The sequence below is a fragment of the Vidua macroura genome, chromosome 4, assembly GCF_024509145.1.
Source record: "Vidua macroura isolate BioBank_ID:100142 chromosome 4, ASM2450914v1, whole genome shotgun sequence".
NCBI lineage: Eukaryota > Metazoa > Chordata > Aves > Passeriformes > Viduidae > Vidua > Vidua macroura.
The window spans coordinates 44,348,369-44,370,091 of record NC_071574.1 but is presented as its reverse complement, the minus strand read 5'-3'; the positions used below and the strand labels follow the sequence as shown (position 1 = coordinate 44,370,091).

Below are 21,723 nucleotides of genomic sequence, written 5' to 3'. Positions count from 1 at the left end.
ACATGTAGTTGGAGAGTAAACACTGGGCATGCTGGGTTCAGTTTTGCTATTGATCTGGATAGACACCTTGACAAATGTTTTGCCATTTACATTGTGATTTATATAGTGGATATAAATTACATGGGTTTCCTGATGGAGACTTTGTGAAAAAGGACATGTTATAAAATTTTACAAAAAAGCAAGAATTATGGAAAGTAGAATGAAAACAAAAGCAAACACATAGCTCATTTACACATGCTGGAAATTTATTCTGTGAAGCAATACATCTGGTAGATAGATTTGTCATTCATGTGGGAGCAGATCTTAAATTCTGCCTGAGAGAAGCATTACTGAAAGGAAATACCTCACCGTAACATCACAAAAATGAAAGCACTTGAGCAACTCAAGTCATTCCAAGTATTCTGTTAACACTGAGCCAAAAGAATTTCTGGGCTAAGTCCCCTGAAGACAGCTTGTACACCAGGGATAAACTGATGTGTTCTTTATTATAAGGCCATTAAGTAGGCCTGTTGCCAATATACAAACACAAATGATATGGACATATCTACATAGCTCTGTATCTTTCATCCTGTCCAGGGCCAGACACATCTCTACACATGCTTATAAAATATGCTTCTAATCTTCTCAGAAGTATTGCTGATTTCTTTTTTTCAGAATGTTATGAGCTGTTTGTCATATTTTGGGTTTGGAGAGTTCTCCTAAACTATCTTGCTGTACAATCCAAACTCATGTCAGTCACTGGTTTTACTAATTTTTAATTTTTAAATCGGTATGGGAGTTATATATAATTCTATTCAGCAATGAGGGATGGTTTCCAACTCTTAAATTACAGCCTTTATACATAGGATGGTATTTACCTTGTGAAAATACAGTGCCTATGTATGTTCATACATACATTAAACATACATGAACATACATGCCTATCTATGTATGTTCATACAGTGCCTATGTATGTGCATACATCACATATGCACCCCGTTTTCTACCAAGAGTATAATGATAGAACAATAGTGGTCAGTACACCAAATTGTGTGTTAGCAGGTGGACACGTACAGTGTGTTGGGAAAGCACCAGAATGGCTTTTGCAGTGGGGAATCCTACTCCAGAAGAGTCTTGCTAAACAGTGTGTGGGCAAAAGAGACATATAGGGGCTTCAACACAGACAACCAGGGTAGAATACCTCCAGGAAAAACAACCTAAAACATATCTGTCCAATCCAATGGATTGGACATAGGAAAGAGGTCTTGGGGTCATTGATGATATTTCTCTGAAATTATCAGAATCTGGTGGGTTGTGATCAAGATTTACTGTGAAGGCATGGATAAGGTGAACATGGAATTTTTATTGAACAAATCCTTGAAGCTAGAAGGAAGCAATACTGAAGGAAGCTACTCAGGACTTTTCAAAAGACAGAAGAAGGTAATTTTTGTAAAGCCATGATCTTCTGGAGCGTGCTTCCATGCCGGCTGTGGAGCTGGAGAGTGTCATCCTGTCTATAAGGAGCTCTGGCTAACTCACACAGAGAGGTCCATAAATGGACAGTAATGGAACTCAGAAGAGCTGGAACCTAATACAACCGTAGATGCTAAGAAGCTGCAGAATGTGGCCAGGTCTAAATGCTCTCTCTCCTCTGTCACTCTGACACAGAGTATCTTAATGAACTACTGATCCAACTGGTATGGAATTACCTTCTGCTTTTTTAATGTCTGTTATGTTTCATCAGATTAATTTTAATATTTATGAACCATAAATCACTACAGTCATATTTCACTTAAAATTAAAACAATTGCTGAGACCTAATGGACCTTATATAATATAGAACTCCCTTTGAAGGAAAAGCTTCTACTTGGGCCAAGAATTTTGTTTTCAGATATCATTAAGTTTATTAACTTGCTAAGTATGCAATTTATCTTGATTTTCTATGTGGCTGGGTTTGTGAATCAGGAAGGTGTTATTATTCTGACATTAATACCTTTGCAGAGCAGGGCAGTCACTTCTCAAATTTCTCTCAGGACAAGATTGTATGGAGTCAGGAAATGTGACACCAGAGGCTAACACATGATACTGTGAGCTTTCCATTACCTATTTTTACATTATAGGCATTGGAAAACATTTAATGTTCAGTTCTGAATTATCAAAACCAAATTCAGTAAAAACAAGACAAAACAAAACACCCCAACAAGTACTGGTGGCCGATTTTTAAGCTGAGGGGTTTAAAAAAAATCGAAGGTATCAATTCCGTCAGGTAGCTGTAGATACCTGACAGAATGGGAGGGTTTAATGATTTTTCAGTGTATTTAGGAGTAACTGGAGAGATGAAATACTTCAGTAGTAACTCATGTTGATTTCATACATTTATGTTGGAAATTGGAAATTTTAAAGGATTTTTGTACCCCTTGTACCTTTAAACCATGCCTTCTAAACTGCTCTATTATATCAGATACCTTTCAGCATAGCTATAATGTAAGAGACTGCCAGGATCCAGGACTGCAGAATCACCTCACACTGAGTTAAGATTTTCAGTGACCTGAGGCATTGGTACAGTGCCTTCTCACAGTATCAGATACAGAAATGGGTTTTACATATGCAGAGTAATATTTTCTGGATCAGGACCTGGTTGTAGAAAAGAAAACAGATAAGCTTCCATTGTCTGCAGCAGGGACTTTCGTGGGTCTTCCATTCACAGCAAACACAACCATTTATTTTTTCAGATATTTTTCTACACTTATTAGTTTGTTTTCAACATTTTTCTCATTCATGCTTTCAACATTCTTCAGTGAATGGTCAGGAGCATCTGTACAGACAACTTCCACTGATTGTACCTTCCTGCAGGAGAAAACTCATACTATTCTGAAATTCTTCCTTCCCAGAAAGGGAGATAACAGATAATGAAATGAGATTAGAAGAAAGGCAGTTGTTATAAATGCCTATCTTCATACTAGATTTACAGCTTAACACCTAAAGGCAAAAAAAGACAAATAACAAGGCCCTAATCTCAAATTCATGCCATCATATTAAATCTTGATAATAAATACAAATAAATTCTTAAATTCAGGTGGTTGGGTTATTAGATAAATAAATAAATACGAAAATATATCCCACCCCATTTCGAATTAACATATTGCTCTGGTTCACTTTTTTTGTTTGTACTTTTAATCTACACCTTTTATGTGTTAAAACTGTATTTTTTTTCTAGAGCAACGTGGCAATTTTGTTAACAAATACAGGCCTAGTGCTTAGAAAGCTGTAGAAAAAGACGGATTACGTCGGCTAAAGATCAAACATGAATAGAAATACTAATCAATTCATCACCAAGTCTGAAATCCTGGGGCAAACGAAAGGCGTCTGAAAAGCAGGTAACACAGCTCCCATTCCGAATACCTGCAGCTCACGGCCAGTGCCTGCGTTAACAGAGGGACGGAGTGAGAAGCCCGACAAGCCCATAGCGCAGAGCAACGCGCCCACCTCCCGGCGTTTTGGGCACGTATCAGGGCAAAGTGGCCGGAAAGCAGCCCGCAGCATCAGCTGGAAGGCCGTAGAGGCCCGCAGGGCTGCGGTGCGAGGCTCCCTTGGGCTGGAGCGGGAGGGGCCGTGGGGATGCTGCCGCGGCCGGCGAGACCCACCTTGGGCATCCGGATGTGTTCCATGGCGGCAGCGCCCGGCCGAGCTCCTCACGCACCGCCCGCCGCCGGCGGAGGCAGCTCTGCGCACCTGGCCTCCCCCGCCTTCCTCCGGCCCTACTGCTGAAAAGAAATTTTATATTTTTTTTTTAATAATATATTTGCATTTTATGTTTTCCTCGCGTTTTCCGGCGCAGATGGGAAAGAAGAAGGGAGGGTTTATTGCCGGCAGATGATGTGCCCGTGCTGCGATGCCGGCAGGTCAGCGGCTGGCTCCACCTCCCCGGCAGCTGCCATGCCGCCCCGGCCGCGGGGATGCTCCGCGCCCGCCGCCCGGCCCGGCCCGGCCCCGCCGCTCCCGGCCCCGCCACCGCGCCCGCAGCCTCCGCCCCGCGGGCACCGAGGGCGCAGCCCTCACGGCCGGCTGTCTTATCGAGCGCTACATCGCTCTGCCCCTTCTTCCAGGGGAGATAAGATCGGAAGCATAAAGCGAGCTCTGTCCGAGATCGCCTCCCCCCATTTTGTTTGTTCCCTGGCCCAGCGTGTACAGTCGCTCAAAGACAAAAGCTGCACTTACTGAAACTGAAGCACTGAATTTTGTTTATCTCAAGCTCTGTGTGTCTGTAATTCACGACTTTGCTGCATCCACAGATTTGCACAATGGAATATTTTCTGTGACACAGTTTTCAGCCTTGTGCCAGAAATTCCTTCTCCCATCTTTTCCCTTACCTATTGCCAGATATGTGTTTCTTCTTGGAGCAAAAAGAAATGACACTGAGATGATTTTCCCAGTTTACCAGTGTGAAGATAAAGAACAGGTTTCTCTAACCATCTTTCATACACTAACCAGCTATCATATTCAGAGCAAAAGGAGAAACTTCTCGGTGTTTATACCAATGTGCAAATGACTAGAGGTGCTAATATATTATTTCAGATACACCTTAAATATAAAATGCCCAGGTATTCTATATTGATCAAGGTATTCCAGCAATTCTTCACAAGTAGGGACTAGCCTAATGGAGGCATAGAAATAAATGTGGAGGCCTGTCAAACAAACCCCACAAAGGCCACAGCAAGAGGAGTCTGCTCCAGAGCAACAGAAGCTCTCTGCATATCCTCTTCTTGCCTGAAGAGAAGAGAGCAAGCTTAATTTGTTTTGTGAAAGATAAAATATGGGTTGAAAATAACACAGGGTTATCAAAAACAGAAATGCATTTTACCCCAAGGGAAAGGGAACAATGGGTACAGCTGTACTGGTTCCAGAGTTTATCCAATCCTGCCAGTTTCTTGTTAATGAATGTCTAGATTAGGGGTTTTTTTCCTCCATTTCTTATCCACAAAACCCAGGGGATCAAGAGGTTTTTTTTATACCAACTATTAGGTTAGAGGAGACAGAAGCTGTACTATCATGAGTGGAAAATAAGTCACCCCTGGATTTGACCATTCTGCTTCCCACTCCCATTTTGGCCCATTTCTGCCCACCTTTCTCTCACAGTTCTGCTGCTGTTTGGATAGCATCCATAAATGTGCATAAAGTGTGGACTTCACAAGACTCTTGATCAGTGGCATAATTTTATTCTCTATTTTAGGCCAGAGTATCAGAATCAATTAAGAATTAACCAACCATGGAATATGTTTCCTTTGTAGTTATGGCTGATGTGATTTACTGCATGTATTATCATCTTTTGGCATTACCACCAATGAGTAAAGTTGGAAGAAAATACATTTATCCTTTCAGTCCCCAGAGATGCTTTTACTCTGGTACATCTTGTGATTCATCACAGCCCAGTTCAAGTCCTACAGCTGATGTCAGGAAAACTTGCAGATGCAAGTGACAATGCACTTTAACTCTGCTTCACATTCATCAGTAGCTGCAAAACTAAAGCATTGCTGTTCAGATAGCAATCAGTTGCTCAACATCCTGCCAGAGATTTTGGCCCGTCTTGGGCTGATGCAGCTGTAAACAGAACTTGGGCTTCGATAAAAGTTATATCTAATGCAATTGTCATGGAAAGCTTCAGTAAACACAGCTTTCTAAAAATTCTCTTATATTTTTCATTTGCATTTCAGGCTCATGGAGACTGCTGCCTCAACAGTGTGGAAATTAAATTCTCTGTAAAGGTATAACCAGAAATAATCTGCAGATTACTGCTCTGACTCAACTAAGATGTAGGGGCAGGAAAATTAAATTGCCATACCTATGTAAATTTTGACCTATCCACTGAAACTGCCAATAAAGTTCTTAATTTATTTCCCATTAAGAAGGCCAGTCACTGAGGACTAGAATCATACCAGCATACTTATTTTCTATATCCATAAGTAACAGGGTCAGCTTTCAGCCTCATCCATTAAAACCTGAAAGCACATTTCACTTCCAATAGGTAAACAATTCTGTTATAGTCAGTGGAATTACCAAAAAAACTCAGACATTTTTCATACGACCTACCTGGCCTGTATTTGAACTATCATGTTAGATGTGGAAGGCTTTGTGGATTTATTTGTGTTTTCCAATTATATCTTACTTGTTTAAGGGTAGTTTCCTGTGGGCTGCATTTTAATATAATACAGAGTTAAAGATTACATTTAGGTACTTCTAATACTTACTTAAAAGTTTAGTCTACAGATTTGTCAACATAAATTAAATACTGACATGTAGGCAAGAAAATAACTCAAAACTGGTGATGTAACAGCTTGGTTGATGGGACAGCTGTAGCCAGGGTGACAGAATCCTCCCTCTGAAGAGTGTGGTATATGGGATGAAGATGTGGAGATTGGGCTCAGCCCATGTTACTGTGGGCTAAAGGCACAGTTTGAGTGCATCCCTGGGTTTGTGGATAAGGAATGGACCTTAAAAAAGTCCAGCTTGACATTTCACCAAGGAAATGCTTTTGGACCCACTGACAGCAAAAAGTGGGGTTTGGGCATCAACTCTTTCTCATGCAATTCATAATACAGGTCTTTGTACATTATTTGTTGAAAATTACACACAAACCAAGTAGGACTGTATCAAAGCCAACTGACTTTCTTATCAGTTTTCTTCTAATGCATTCAGTAAGATGCATGGCAAAGTAGACTTTTTATAATAGAAAAAGGGAAACAGTACCACTTTTTACCATAAAATACAGTATATTAATAAATTTTCAAACATAACATATCTACACCGGTAATACACAAAAGCATCATGTAACTTGTAACTACTTTGTAGTTTCAAAATTCTTTTCTTCCACAATTTCACAGTACTTCTTTGCTGGTTTAACCCCTTCATAACATAAAAACCACTCCTATAATTTATTAGAATTATGGAATCCTTAAGTTTGGAAAAGACCTCTAGGATAATTGAGTCCAGCCATTAACCTGAACATGTTACCATTGAGCATAATATCCAGCCTAAACCTTTTCTGGCACAGCTTGAGCCTATTTCCTCTCATCCTGTCACTTGCTGCCTGAGAGAAGAGACCAACCCTCACCTGGCTACAGAGAGTGACAAGGTCTCCCTTGAGCTTCCTTTTCTCCAAGATAAACAACTCCAGCTCCCTCAACTGCACTGCTCCTCATAAGATTTATTCTTGTTATTTTCTTTCGTCAGGATTTTTCATGCCACTTGCCAAATGATAAAGATTAATTCTATTGGAACATGTTTACACCCTAGATAATAAGTACCACAGATTCAGAAACAGTGTGTCTGTTTATATTTGTTTCATAACTTTTGACCTTTTTTTAGGGAACATGCAACCTTCTCCTGGCAAATGAACCTGTACACACAGACTTCACCTCCAGTTAATATAGCAGGAACTGCATGTGCGAGGTAAAGGATGTGAGGAGCAGCTTCCACTTTATTGTTTAACTTGACTGTTACTAGGTTTGACCTTTTAACTTTTCCTTCAAGAATGGCTCAAAGTCTTTGATTTGGCCTTGTTATAAAACATTGTTACATTGTTATAAAAGCAATGTTTTTTTGCAGGAAAAGTACCAGCCAGCCTCTGGAAATTGGAATGGTTTTGATGCTATTCTGCAGTTAAACAAACTGACATTTATATCATATAACATATACCATATAACATTGTGATACATGATATATGATACATCACACATGATATCTGGCCAGGTTTGTGATAACTGGCCAGAAATGCATAGTAGAGAAAAAAAATAGACAAAACCCTAGAATTAGTCAGGATATATGTCCAATTACTTACATGAGGATTTCACATATTGAAGAAACAGGTACAGTTATGCCGAAGTGATAACTCTTGATCAAAGAGCATTTCAGCAAGATTAGAATACTCAATCCTGTAGCTCTGAAATGCTTCATTTTTCATAACAAAGCATGTCGGCACAACCAGCTGGAGACATAGTGGGGGAAGGTCAGTTGTGATGTCCTGGAGCTGGTATTTGTCATACCACACACATCACTTACAGAAAATCTTAGCACTTACAGGAAGGGGTCAGACAGTTATTACAATATGGATTGTAGGGGCAAAAAGGAGAGAAGTGCTTTTCAATACAGGCAGTAGAGAAACAGACTCTTCCACAAGATGATTCAAAGCTCCTAAACTCTTGAAGTGGTGAAATACTGCTGAGAGATTTGCCTCCAAACTGTAGCATCTGTCATATGCTGTCTACCTTTACACTACCTTGTCCTGAAATTTAGACAGGAAATACTCCCTTAAGTGATATTAGAAAATAAAAATAACTTTTAAAAGAAGGTATATATTGTTAAAAACACCTTTATCCTAGACCATTCCCATTGAAACATTCAGTCAGAGGCTCAGTAACAACTCAGGAGAAGAAAACAAAGATATAGAATTGAAAGCAGACTGCAACTGTATGTAGTCTGAACCAGTATTGCTCAATGAAAAATAACATCATGATAGCAAGGCCGCTTCCAACACTTTCACAAAGAAGATTTTCTTAACTTATGGGACCATATTAATGGTCTGCCTAGAGCATTTTTCCCAACATGAAGGAAAAGATATGGACATGGTATATTTGAGCTTAGGGAAAAAAGACTAGAGAAGAAAGAAAAAGTGGATAACAAAGGAAATTTATTCCCTGGCCTTTGTTAGTTAAAGCTATGTTTAAAATCCTGAAGAGTTTATCTTGAAGCTCCTCATTGACCTATGATAATCAGAATTCAGTGAAAGAATTGTGTCTTTTATAGTCATGATTATGCATGAGGGTGTGATAGCTGTAAATTAATTTTGATTACTCTCCAAATTTTACAGAAACTACAATGCTGTATGAAGTGAAATTTTAAAACAGCACAGTTGTTTCCCAAAAATGTACAATAAAACCCTCACTGAAATGGTGTTTTATACTTCAAATTCACAGCATATGAAGGTATATTTTTGAGATAATATGTTTCTCTCTGCCTCTAAAAAAAAGCCTTAAGATTAGGTGCTTTTTTTGTGTGTGTGTGTGTGTGTTTTTGGTTTTTTTTTTTTAATAAGGTGCTGAAGCCAAACACAGTTCTTCAAATATCTCTACAGAACAACTGAAACTGATGTGATTCCTACCACCTGACTGACAAACAGCCATTACAATAAGTGGCCAGAATCAGTTTTGGCTGCCTTGCACTTCTTGAAATCCTTCTGAATTTCAGGTGATTGCCTTGGCCCCTTATCTACCATAGGATTATGAAATAAACTGACACTGTGGAAGCTGTCAGTGAAGTATCACTAAACCTCTGTGGTAAAGGGGTTCAGAATACATAGTAATCTTTAAGCTACTAACAAGCAATTTAGTTTTTGAGAAACAGCTGATTAAGCAAGGGTCATGGAAACCTCAGTGTTCAGACTGAAAGTGTATTATGAATAAATTCACGTGTGCTTTTAAAAAACTTGCCCATTTTTATACTTGAATTCACTTTGTTTCACCTGGTCAGTATTTTTCAGGTTCCATTACTGCTGCTTGGGTTTAGGGAAAAAGTTAAATTTGGGGGTGGGTTCTGAAAAAAGTTCAAACTGCTTCTGGCATTCCTGGGCTGAAAGCTCTGAAGCTCAGGAAATTTCTTTTCTCTAACTCTTGACATTTTATCACCCTGTGTAGTATTACATCTGTGTTCTTTATCTCTGTCAATTATTTTCATGAGAAGACAGCGTTTGATGTGATCTGTTCCCAGAGTGGAATGTCCAAAGTATTGCTAAAAAATACTTTTGCTCATTAGTCACAGGGTGAATGAATTATTATGGTTGAATGGTCCTCATCTGAGTGGAAAAGATGCAATGTCTAGGAAAAAAAATCTGTGAGATGAGATGCATTATTAACTTCAGATAGTTCTGGACATGGTTTTACAAAACTGCCCACTTTGAGTCAACAGTTATAAAAGCCAATTAGTTAACAGTTAACATTTATCTAACTTAATGGCTATAGTCAACTCATAAAGCACATCTACACCCTGTTTTTTGCTGCGTGCCACAACATGAGCCACTGAACTGGGTTGTTGCTTGCCAGCTTACATCTCTAATGCTGCTGATCTACATCCTATACTAGTATCAAGAGAGCCAGTGACATCCTAATGTCTCAAGCCATTGCATATCTTGGTGCCCACACAGGGCACCCATGGCTCTCATGTCTGTGCTCACCAGCCACCTGCCTCATGCACTTTAAACATCACTGGGTTAGGTAACACCACTGCTTCTGACTCTTGTCTTTTCTAGTCCTATAGAAGAGCCTGGGAACCCCTGTGGGATTCTGGAATCCCCTGTGTTGGTCTCAAAGGCAGAAAATATTTTGCCTCTATAAAGCCAGGAATGGAACCTTCTGTGCTCCATAGACATCTCCCTTCTTGCTGAGCATGAACAGTAAAGATTAGGGCCAAATCCTGAAATGGCTGCTCTCTGGCATGCAGAACTTAAGTTTTTTTAGCACACTGTTTGGTGGTTCTCTTAAGGATTGAGGGCATCTCAGGGTGCTCCTGAGAACACAATGCTCTCGGGAAAATTTTGGGATTGTTTCAAAGGGAGAGAGAGAATTGCACTTAGCAATTCACATTTCTACACTGTCAAGGAATGCTCAGCTACAAAAATTTCCTCCCAGCAGTTCCAAGTAAGCCCGAGGTGGATCTAGCTTCACTGTCTCTGACTATATCTGGTGGGCAAAATGAGAGGAAGAAAGTGAAAATAAATTGCCAGTTTGACAAGGTAGAAGTACTTGTGGACTGGTGTTCAAGGAACAGATTCCCTGCCTTTTATGTTTCACAGAAGTTTCACTTCAGAAGTGCCTGTCTATAGTATTTATTACATATTGGTACATGGAAAATAAATTTCAGAGAACAATTTCCCTAAATTTCCAAGTCTCTAAGCCTAGCTTCTGTACTATTAACTCTATTATCTTAGAAAGTTTTTATATTAATTGAATTATTTGAAGTCTCAATCTTACTGCTGTGCTTTGCAAGAGGGAAAGTTCAGCATTGTAGAATCATTCAAGAAAATACTGGGATTCAAGATAACTTTATTTCTTTTAGATGCTTTGGCTTTTGGTGGTTTTTTTTTTCTTGTCAGTGTTTCTATTGTTTGTTGGACAAGCCCTTTGTTGGAATGCTTCCAAAATCAAAGAAGTCAATTCATTTGTTTCATATTCCAGTGATTTTTTAAATGTTTGTCTTGAAATCTGCATTTGTTGAAAAGTATAGTTATTTTATTTGTTTGGCTTTTGTTTATATTCTCATTATAATGCAGAAATGGGCAAAAGAAATATGCCGTTCATGAGAGAAACACAAAGACAGTAAGAAATGTTTCTGGTACCTGGAACTTATAAGAGACACGAACCTCAAAATATTTACTTGTAAAAAAGCCAACCAGATATCCTATGGTTAAACATCTATTTGAAGTGAATCTTTTAAAATACCAGAGGTCTGTCTTCACAAGTGAAAACTTTTAGCGTGACTAAAAAGGTAAGAAAGATAAGGTTTGTCTGAGACTTGAGTTGATTAAACAGTGAAGAAATGCACTTTTTTGGTGGAGACATGATGTTTTTACTACGCTGTCACTTATTAATACCCAAGTAGATTTTTACCTTGAAGGACAATATGCCACTGTGATTTTTTTGTTCAGTGTGACCATCAAAACATATTTTTTTGGTACTTGACAGGGAAGATAAATGGAGGATATGAAAAGCAGATGACTAAATGAAACTACATAATCTTAATTTTTATTGCCTGAATCTCTTTCTGTATTTGATGGTAAATATATTACATTGGTATGTTTTGCAGTTAAATAAACAATCAGTGAAACAAAGCCCTTGAGGGCTTATTTAAATAGAAATATGTGATGTGGATTTAGTAGAGTAGAAATCCAAGGTCTGTGTAATTTAGAACCTTCTGTAATTTTCCCATCGGTAGATCACACGTGATCTCCCTCGCAGCAGTGACCTGGATTTTGATATGGCAGTAACTGTAGGCATAGATCATAATAAACTCCATTCTACATCATTTCTAGGAAATAAAATTTCACAGTCTACACTAACTCCATCATAAACTCATTTCCCCAGCATTCATTACATTAACAATTCATCAATTGAGTCTATTTGCCATATGATGCAATACACTACTATTAAAATGAGAAAGTAGATTGCAATATGAATTACAGACTAGATGGCTGGGGTTTTTTCACACTTTTGAGAAATCCTTTTGAGGGTACTTCTCTTTGTTATACTTTTTGTTGATACATATTGAAGGGTTGAGGAATTCTGACTGTCCTCTAGACACCTTAATGGGTACTCAGAAGCAGTACAGTCAGATTCTTCATTTCCTAAATGATTTTTATATTATTAACTGGAAACAAATTGCAGGATTAACTGTTTTTTTTTTTTAGCCAGCAACCCTCTGCACTTAAAAAGTATGACAGCTCCCTCTTCACCAGGTGAATAGAGAAGCCAAGTTGCAAGGATTAATAGGCAGCAAAAGCATGAGCACTGGAAGTCTTCAGGAAAAGATACACCGAAGTAGCATTGCCAGCAATAAAATGTCCACATAGATATATATAAATCATAGTGCCCAGTGCCAAGCCTTGCTCCAAAAATTACTGTATGAAAGTAAACCAAACCACATTGTTCCACAGGTTAGAGCAAAACTAAGCAAGGAGAAAAGCAGCTTTTCTAGTCCAGGATGTGACATAGCAGACAGTGCTTCTCATTATTTCATCCATAGTTCTCTTCTTAAAAGCACACTAAGGTCTTGCATCACCTTGGTAACTGTAGATCTTGGAGCAGATATTTTAAATATCATAAAGACAATGGCAGTATGCCCTCCTGCTATGAAACTCCCATGAAGTTGTCCTGGTCCAGGGTTCCATCCCAGAAGATGATTTCACAACATTGCATTAAATCAAGATTTCTACTCACAGTTTTTTCAACAATTTTCAGTGTTAGGTATTTGTTGGAGCCTGGTACTTATTACAATATTTTCCCTGAAAATTTAGTCATATTACTCAAAGGATGTAAAAGGCAGTAGTCAGACATAACCAGTTAGTATCAAAAGAAATACAAAACTGTATTTTATTTCATCATTTTGTATATGAATAGTCTGAGGTTTTCCTTTTGGTTTTCTTGTTGGTTTTTGTGGTTGTTTTTATTTTTAATTTGCATTTAACAATGCTGTTTAGGTCAAAGTAATAGTCATATGCTTGTTCTTACTGTAAGTAGAGTGTGAGGCAGCTGCTTTTTCTCTCTGTATGATTTTTCTGATCTGAACAAATTGAGCTATTCCTAGTTATTAAAATGAAAACTGGTAAAAAATATCTTATTTTTCATAATTTTTCTGGCACTTTCTCTTCTCTTGAATGTAACCTTTGACAGAACTAAATAGTGGCAAGTTTGAGGCCACTTTTTAAAAGCATCTTGCTAAAATTAGCCTTATTTGGAGGGTGTGAATGAGAACAGTGTGAAACTTCCTGTTCAGCAGAAGAAGTCATAATAAATGTATCAGAGTATTGTTGGGAGGAAGTACACAAAAGCCTCTTTGAAGCTGAATTAAAAACAAACAAACAAACAAAAAACCCACAAAAAACCAACAAAAAGCCTAAAAACCAAACACAAAAAAAAAAAAAAAAAAAAAACCAAAAAAAAAAACCACATAAGTAGCACTTAATAGAAAATATGTTTCTGTTATGGTTGGTGGATGATACAGTGTATAAGACAGGTGCAAGTCTTCATTTCTCTGAACAATACCCATCCTCCATTCCCCTGAACTACTTTTTTCATTTTAATGGAGGATTTTGTTGCTTGATTAGGAATCTAATTTTGCAATACACTGAACTCACCCAAACTCAAGGGGCTTTAATTGGGAGGATTACAGTCATTAGAGAATCACAGAATCATAGAATATGCTCATTTGGAAGGGACCCAAAAGGATCATCAAATCAAATTCCTGACCCTGCGCAGGACATCCCAAAAATCTTCCCAGGAGGTGTGCAACACCTTGCAAAATTGAAACCTGAATTAAAGGCATTTCTTCTTTTGCTTTTGAACAGGCTTCTAGTTAAGCACTATTCAATGAATGAGAATTTCTGTGTTGACACCTTCAGTGTTGCAATACATACAGTCTTTGTCGCCTTTTTGCTATCAGGTTTAACATAAATACCAACAAGTGCTCAGTATCTGAACCTCATTCTTTGGTCTTTACAGGACTTGGGTTCGAATTACAGTGAACTTCTTATTGTATCCTTGTGATGTAGGGGTGAAGGGGTCAGCAAAACTCTTTTCTCCTGTTGTCACTACAATGCTCTCTCCTTTTTGAAAATGAAAGAAAAACAACTAACTTGCAGCAAATCTGTCCATTATACAGTTCACATGAACCCACTTTAGCCCCAGAACTTCAGGAGCTGATTTGGAAAACTCCACAGGTACTCAATGCAGGCTGGAGGGAACCAGTCAGTGCCTCTACACTGCACTGCTGCTCTGACTGCTGCTCTGAAAGAGACAAGAGAGGAAAAGGAGCTAAGTTAAAAGCCTGTAGTTCTATAGCATGAATGTTATGTGTAGTGTAAGAGGAGTAACATCAATCCATCTCTCTGACACTGCTGAGTCAAAATATTCTGATAACAAGCTGGGCAAGACAGCATCAAATTCACTGGGAAGCTGCTCATGCAAGCTCAAGTGACAATGATAGTCTGAGCCACTTTTGGATGACCTTCACCACTTTCTGATTTCTCTGAGAGGAGCTGGCTCCCACATTGCACTGCCAGATCCACCCCCACTCCCATATGTGATCAGTCCCTGTGGACAAGAAGACTGACACAGCTTGTAGAGGCTAACTATTAATGTGCAGTAACACTTCTGGCTTCCATACTGGGCATGGGAAAGTCCACACTGCATAGACTGATGTGTTGGAAATGTGCCTAGCAATACAGAAAGCCTGAGGGGGTTTTTTTGTTGTTGGTTTTGTTTTTTTTTTTTGTTTTTTTTTTTGTTTTTTTTTTTTTTGTTGTTGTTGTTTTTGTTTGTTTGTTTTTTTATTGTTTTGTTTTTGTTTTTAATTCTATTCAATTTTTCAGCATTCTTGATTTTCTGGCAAATTTCTATGTAGTCTGATGGCTTATTTTCCCCACAAAACTGGAGAGTTTATAAAAAGTGTAATACTCAGGAAGTGTACCATGTCTGACTTTTAAAGGCAATCAAATTTCCTTACTAACATCTCAATGCAGTGAATATGGCAGTGGGATTAAGGGCAGGGGATGGAGTGAAGAGAAGAAAGAGAGAGAAAGTTTCTGGAAGTTTTTGGCTGCTGAAAAAGAAAGAGTCTCACCTAAACAACACACTGCAATGTCAGCACAACATCTACTAGAGACGAGGGAATCTGACACAAGAGAGTAGGGGAGAAATCCAAGGTCTCTCTTCTTGAACCCAGTTACTTTAGTAAACCAAGCAATATGCATTTCCTTTCTTTCTACTACGGCTCGTTTCCCTTTTACTTGTGTGGTGCCAGAGTTAAAACGTAAAGGTTTTGCTATGAAATCCTGTTTCTTTTCCATTTTCCTCTACTCAGGCTTTCTGTAATGTTTTCTTACTAAATTCCTGAAGTTCTGTCATATTGAAGTTTCAGTATTAGCAGTTTGACTCTTTGATTGTTTTAGCATGGACCCACAATTTCTCCTTTTAAGCAATCTTGTCTGAATTATCCTTTTCTTAAGGTTCTCCTACTTGAATAAAATACTTAATTACCTTCCATTTTTCATAATTCCATGAGCCAGCTGTTTAAAATATATGAAAAGTTTTCTACAAATCTAAAATTGCATGTAAAAAGATTAAATCAACTTCCTGAAGCTGTAGTTCAGACACAATAAAAGCAACACAATCCTGGTTTGAATGCCATATAGAAATACAGGAAGTATTAGTGTCCTGTAGCCGGCATAGAGGACCTGGTAACCTCCTATATGAAACAGTCTACAATTTTTTTCATCCATATTCAAGAAATAGGAACTAACTTTGCATAAGTGTAAGAAAAGGCAATTAGCTTGATCAGGGATATGAAGAACCTACTATACAAGACTGAAAGTTTTTGCTTATTGAGCCTGGCAAAATAAAATCAGAGAGAGAATATGGAAACTTCCTAAAAACATATTTGAGAAGAAAAGGGTGAGGGAAGGTTATTCCAACTAGAGGATAGTACTGACACTCTAAAAAAGAATAAAAATATCTATGGATTCACTTGAGGATGAAACAGCAATATCTCCTATCATCAGTGCAGTGAGGCTCTGAAATTCCCTTCTAGAGAGATAACTCAGAGCTTCAGTGACCAAAAAAAACTGCTCATACAACTCTGTTTATGATGAATCATTCTGTTTTAACATGTAGCCTGAAGCATCTACCTTGAACACAGATTCTCGGTTTTGTGAAATTTGCATAATTCAGGATTTCTTAGGAAAATACTAAGTCATAAATTACAGGGAAGAGCTCCACCTTTTCTGACCTTTACATTCACAGACATTTTCTATGTGAACCATAATAGCTGCAAGGCTACAAACTGCACCATAGCCATTTCCATTAGCTTTAGCTCTAGAAATCTGCTACTTTTAAGCAAACTGGATACCACAAAACTTGGGGCTGGAAGGTCTTCAATACCAGGATTAATATGTCATGGTCTATATTACTTCTGACAGTGAGCAGTGATGAAAAAATTACCTTGCAAAGAACTGCTTTTAGACCAGTACAGTCTGTGCCCAACAGGCACTTGCAAAGTGTTAATTTCTATGTCTTATAAAGCATTTAGAGCCAGCCTGTAAATCCTCATAGGTATAGTGTTGTTGTAATGAATTGAGCTGGATATTTCTTTGTTGGATATCTTGCTTCTTTGGGTCATACTAACACAATCTCTTTTTCCTGCTCTCTTTTTAATTGGGAAATAAATCAAACCCATGAGTGCTCATTCTTATACAAAGCATACATCAAAAATAAAAACCCAAAATTGTCTCTAAATCATTTTGCTTAGACCTAATCTTTCCCGGGCAACATAAGGAACATAGTGTTCTCCAAAACTACTTTAGTAATTAAAATACATCCACCCTTTCAGAAAGACAAATTACTGAAGGGGATCTTCTGGATATCATGAAGCTATTGTGAACTACTCCCCTATATGATCTTCTTCATAAATCAGCCAGCTCCACTTTGAGACCAGTTACTTTATTTCCCCTCCCCACATATACTACTACTACAAAAATATAGATACTGACTCATATATCAGCCAAATATATTCACGGGCTTCTGGTGCCAACATCTTCTTGTGCCAACATCTTCTTTTGCCAACCTAAACAATTCCTCTCTCTTTCCAAAACTTAGCCTTTCAAATATATGCTGCAACCATATCTCTTACCAGTCTTATATTTGCTGTGATAAAAACCTTATTTTTTGAAGGTTTGCACTGCAGATTTCAGTATAATATATATACCTCTCAAAGCAGGATTTGATGAGGGCAACTGTCTTGCGACAGCTGGCAGTTCTTTCACAACATTTTTCTTTGTAGTTTCCATGCTTACTATGCAGTGTTTTGTGCATCAGCATTTTAACAAATGTAAAGATCAGCCAAAGAATAAGAAATTATAATGGAAACTTAGATATATACAAATGTATTATGCAAATACTCATTCACATTTAAAGTCATGATTCACCGCTTTCTATGTGTTAGTTTGCTTACTCCTCCTGCTTAAGTGGCTACGGGCAGGACTCAGGTACATATGTGGGTGGCCGGAGGGGATAAAGTAGAATTATTGACAACATGAGAAAAATAAAGTCTTCTATCACTTGTTGCCCAGTTAAGCTCAGCACATTTCAGGTATCAAAAGAAGAAAATAATAATACTGCATGACTCATACTTTTTATTCAAGAAAATGAATAGCAGTGTACAGAAAGGTGGTGGGTACAAATCCATCATATGAATAATACCCTAGATTTAGTACCCTAGAATCCTCTGGTGGGTTCAAAGAATTTTGCAGGATACATTTTCAATGATGATATCATCTCTTCCTGATGAATAGTAACTGCAGGAGTGGGACAATACAACCATTTTGTGGGTGTCAGTGGCAGTTGTTGGAAGTTATCTATGTGATATTTTTCTTTGAAGAAAAAACTTGACGAGCAAATGTTCTAAATCATGAAGAAAAATTCTGTGCAATAGCCAAAATTTTGCATTCTTCCTTACCATTTAAAAATGTAGCTTCATCTCATCAAAAAGCTGCAAACATTTTAATCAACTTCAGAGTACATATATGCATAATGTATACTTAGTTATAAAGTATACACATTGAAACACTGATGAGCAAAGACATATGCAATGTACCTAGTCATAGAATCTGTGACATCTCTGTAGTCAATTACAAGCCCCAGCTGTAAACATTATTTTCCTCGGGGAATATTTCAGTAATTAATGAATGCACTCTGATGGAGCAGAGTGTACTGACATTATGGTTTCCCCAGTGGTATAACTAGAACTGAATGATTCAGAGAACTTCCTTCCCACCATGCTAGGCAGAGCTCAACTTAAAAATGTGTCAGTATATATTTATACTCCTTCTTTTGCAAGGGCAGAAGGGCTGTTTAAGTCTTTCACATCTGGCTGCACTCTCCCACCCTTTTCCTGTGGGAAGTTCTTCTCTTACATCTTCGGCCACAGAGAAGGGAAGAATAGCTGTTTGAGGGACTGCACAGCAACCCAAATCCCAGTCCTGGGAAAGCTGATTAAAAGTATTACTTTATTCTCAAAAGTGATTTTTAAAAACTTTTGGTCAGTTTTCTGAGCAGCAGAGACATGCTGCACCACAGAAACTGATTTAGGAGAGCTGGAGGTTGTGATAAGGAGTTCAAGGATACAGTGTAAAACTGCTGAACTGAAACTAAAATATATGGTGAGCATTGAAGTAATAGACTGTTAATTAATTAAAGACCAGTGCCATTGATGTTGAATTGCCTTTGGCATTAAATTAACTATCTGAAATGTGTAGACCAGTTCATGTTTCATGATGTGTCTACAGTACACAATTGGCATGGAGTGTTAAAGTGCCTCTAGACTTTTGGAGAACCAAGTTCACATGTCAGGAAAAATATAATAGCAGAGACAGAAATCTCTATATAAATAGTTACCAGAATCCAGAATCAAAAACTTGTTAAAAGATAACCTTAGCATTCTCTACACAGAAACATACAAACCTTTACACAGACGTTTATTCTCAACTGAGAACTTTTTTTCCCAGAAGCTCAATGAGATGGCATTCATATCTGGTTATTCATGCTTTCTTTATAAATCACAGGCAAGGTACTTTCTTCCCCCTAAACTGAAAGTTTGGATTCTTCAAGACAGCTGAGTGTCTGAGGACATTAAGTCGTAGAGTCTACGGGTTCTGTTGATGCTGGGAAAAAAAAAAAAGTTTATGGTTCAGAAGCTATTCTGAGCTTGCAGAACTGATGACAGTAACAGTACCCAACAGCACCACTTTTACAGGACCATATTTAAGCTTTAGCATTTACATTCTGCTGCAATATATTGTAGCTCTCTTTCTGCTGTTCCCCTTACCAGACAAGCCTGCCTTGGCAGATGCTAATTTTGTGCTGTACTTAACTGAGTAATGCATGTGATGCAAAAATGCATAAGTAGTGCATACAATTTCTGAATTCAACTAGCAGCTTCACATAGATCAGATTGAAAAACTTGAAGCCATTTTATGTCTTAGAAAAAGTCAAAACCCAAAATCGCTACCCCAACTTAATTTAAGAGATTACCTCCTTAACTTCTCTCATACAAATTAAGGTGTCAATTCGATGCACAGGTCATGTGGAAAAGTAAAAGAAATGAAAAGAAGCTAACCCTCACAATCCCATAAGGCACATTTCTTTCTCTAAATGGGCCAAAACTCACGCTGCTGGTTCAGCTTCAGCAGGTTACCTAATAGTATCTTACTGAGGCCACTCATGTGATTCATTATGGCTAATCAAACCCTAAGTACTTAAGCAAATTCTCATCCCAGAAGAGACTGTGTTGAGTCTGCGAGCAGAGACTGCTAAGCAGTGGTTAATATGTCAGCAACCTGCTAAAAACTGAAACAAAAAGTATGTTTTCTTTGCTGATGAGTCTGGGCAAGTTTCTTGGCATGTTCCTTCTACTTTCAAAAGTTTCATTGACATGGCCTCAGTTGCTCAATGTCTGAGACTTGCCAGAGATTGCTGGAGGTAGTTATTAGTTACCTCAGTGTTGTTCACTGAAAAACAGGAGATGATTGCAGCTCTCCTGCCACTCCCCCTTTCACTCCCCTTGGTACACCCCCTTGAGGTCTCAAATGGCAAGCCTGCTTTAGGCAACTGAGGATCAAGTCCTGCTAGAACTTTTTTCCTAGTGGGGAAATGAATTATTTCCTAGCAATAATTTATTTTTGACTCTACACTGACAAGTTCTCTAAAGAAAATCAATCCCCAACTGTTAAAAATTGTCATCCAGTGTTCATGGAAATACTCTTTTAAATCTTCATACTTTTTTTTCTCCCTACAGATGGGTAATTATTACTTACAGAGATACACTACTTTTCCATGATTTATTTAAATGACCTTTTATTATTGTTCAGTCTAACAAAATACAGTGGTTTTTACTTTTTAACGTGGATTAAAAACACTTCTTGGCTTTTTTCTCTTTTGCAAACTTTTCCCCCCTCTGTGTTTGTATTTTAAAAGTTTAAAGGACAATCTATCCTGAATAATATAAGTTCTTAGTTATCTAATTGTTAAATGTAGTCCAGGCAGCCAAAACATGCACCTTCTGCTCTGCTGCATAATTCTGTCATGGCCATATTAGCATTAACCTGTTTGCAAGGAAGAATACCTTCATTTTTACAACATTCCTCAAAGGACCACTGTCTATGAATAACTTTGCCATGAGCTAGGTGGTGAAGAGGGAGGAGGCTAGAGCTTAGCTTGCTCCCCCCAGGTCACCAGCCAGCACAGCTCACAAGTACATGTTTAAACTTCAAGAGATTAAGTTTACTATATGTTCATTAAGTATATTAGTACTATCTCTTCAACATTTCCTCCTGTTAATAGGTCAGGACAATAAATACTTGGAACAGAAACAATTACACACAAAACCAGAGTGAAAACAGGAAGGTGAAAGGAAGACATTAATAGAGGATAATACTAGAATTTTCAATATGAGAACACAGTCTTGAGTTTCAATTGCTTCACTCAGGTGGAAGATGAAGAGTGAGGGAAAGAAAGAGGATGAATAGTTTTTTCATTTTGTTTTGTACACATGATAAAAATTTCCTTGCATTTATCAGTTAAAGTATGTGGTGGAGAATAATCATTTCATATTCATGTAATAAAAGCACATACAGTACAGCAAGAATAATTTTGTATCACAGATTTAGTGAGACTAATTTATTCTGTTGTGCTTAATTATTTTCGCATCTGACTTCTCACATGTGATGTAATATATAGTTATTCAAAAATTACCCTTTAGTAGTATTCAGAAGATTTTATGTATCACATACATAACTTCCTGATATGGATTGGAATATTTAGTCAGAACTGTTGTTCTGCACACATGGGAAGGGCAAAGACAAATAACTTTCTGATTGCTAGTGTTTTGGCAAAATAGGCTGCCCCTTAGTCACATGATTTCTCCCAACAACTG

At 37.9% G+C, this 21,723-nt stretch overlaps 1 protein-coding gene across 1 annotated transcript in view; it reads right to left on the bottom strand.

Moving 5' to 3' along the window:
• The window catches only part of MTMR7 (myotubularin related protein 7), a 54,321-nt gene extending 36,740 nt beyond the window's left edge, over positions 1-17,581 (bottom strand). The window contains exons 1-2 of the mRNA XM_053976670.1: positions 17,500-17,581; positions 3,382-3,743 (exon numbers count right to left, since the gene is read on the bottom strand). Of these exons, the coding sequence (XP_053832645.1) occupies positions 3,382-3,743; positions 17,500-17,581 (444 nt within the window). The remainder of the gene's footprint in view (positions 1-3,381; positions 3,744-17,499) is intronic.
• Positions 17,582-21,723: the final 4,142 nt, after the last annotated feature.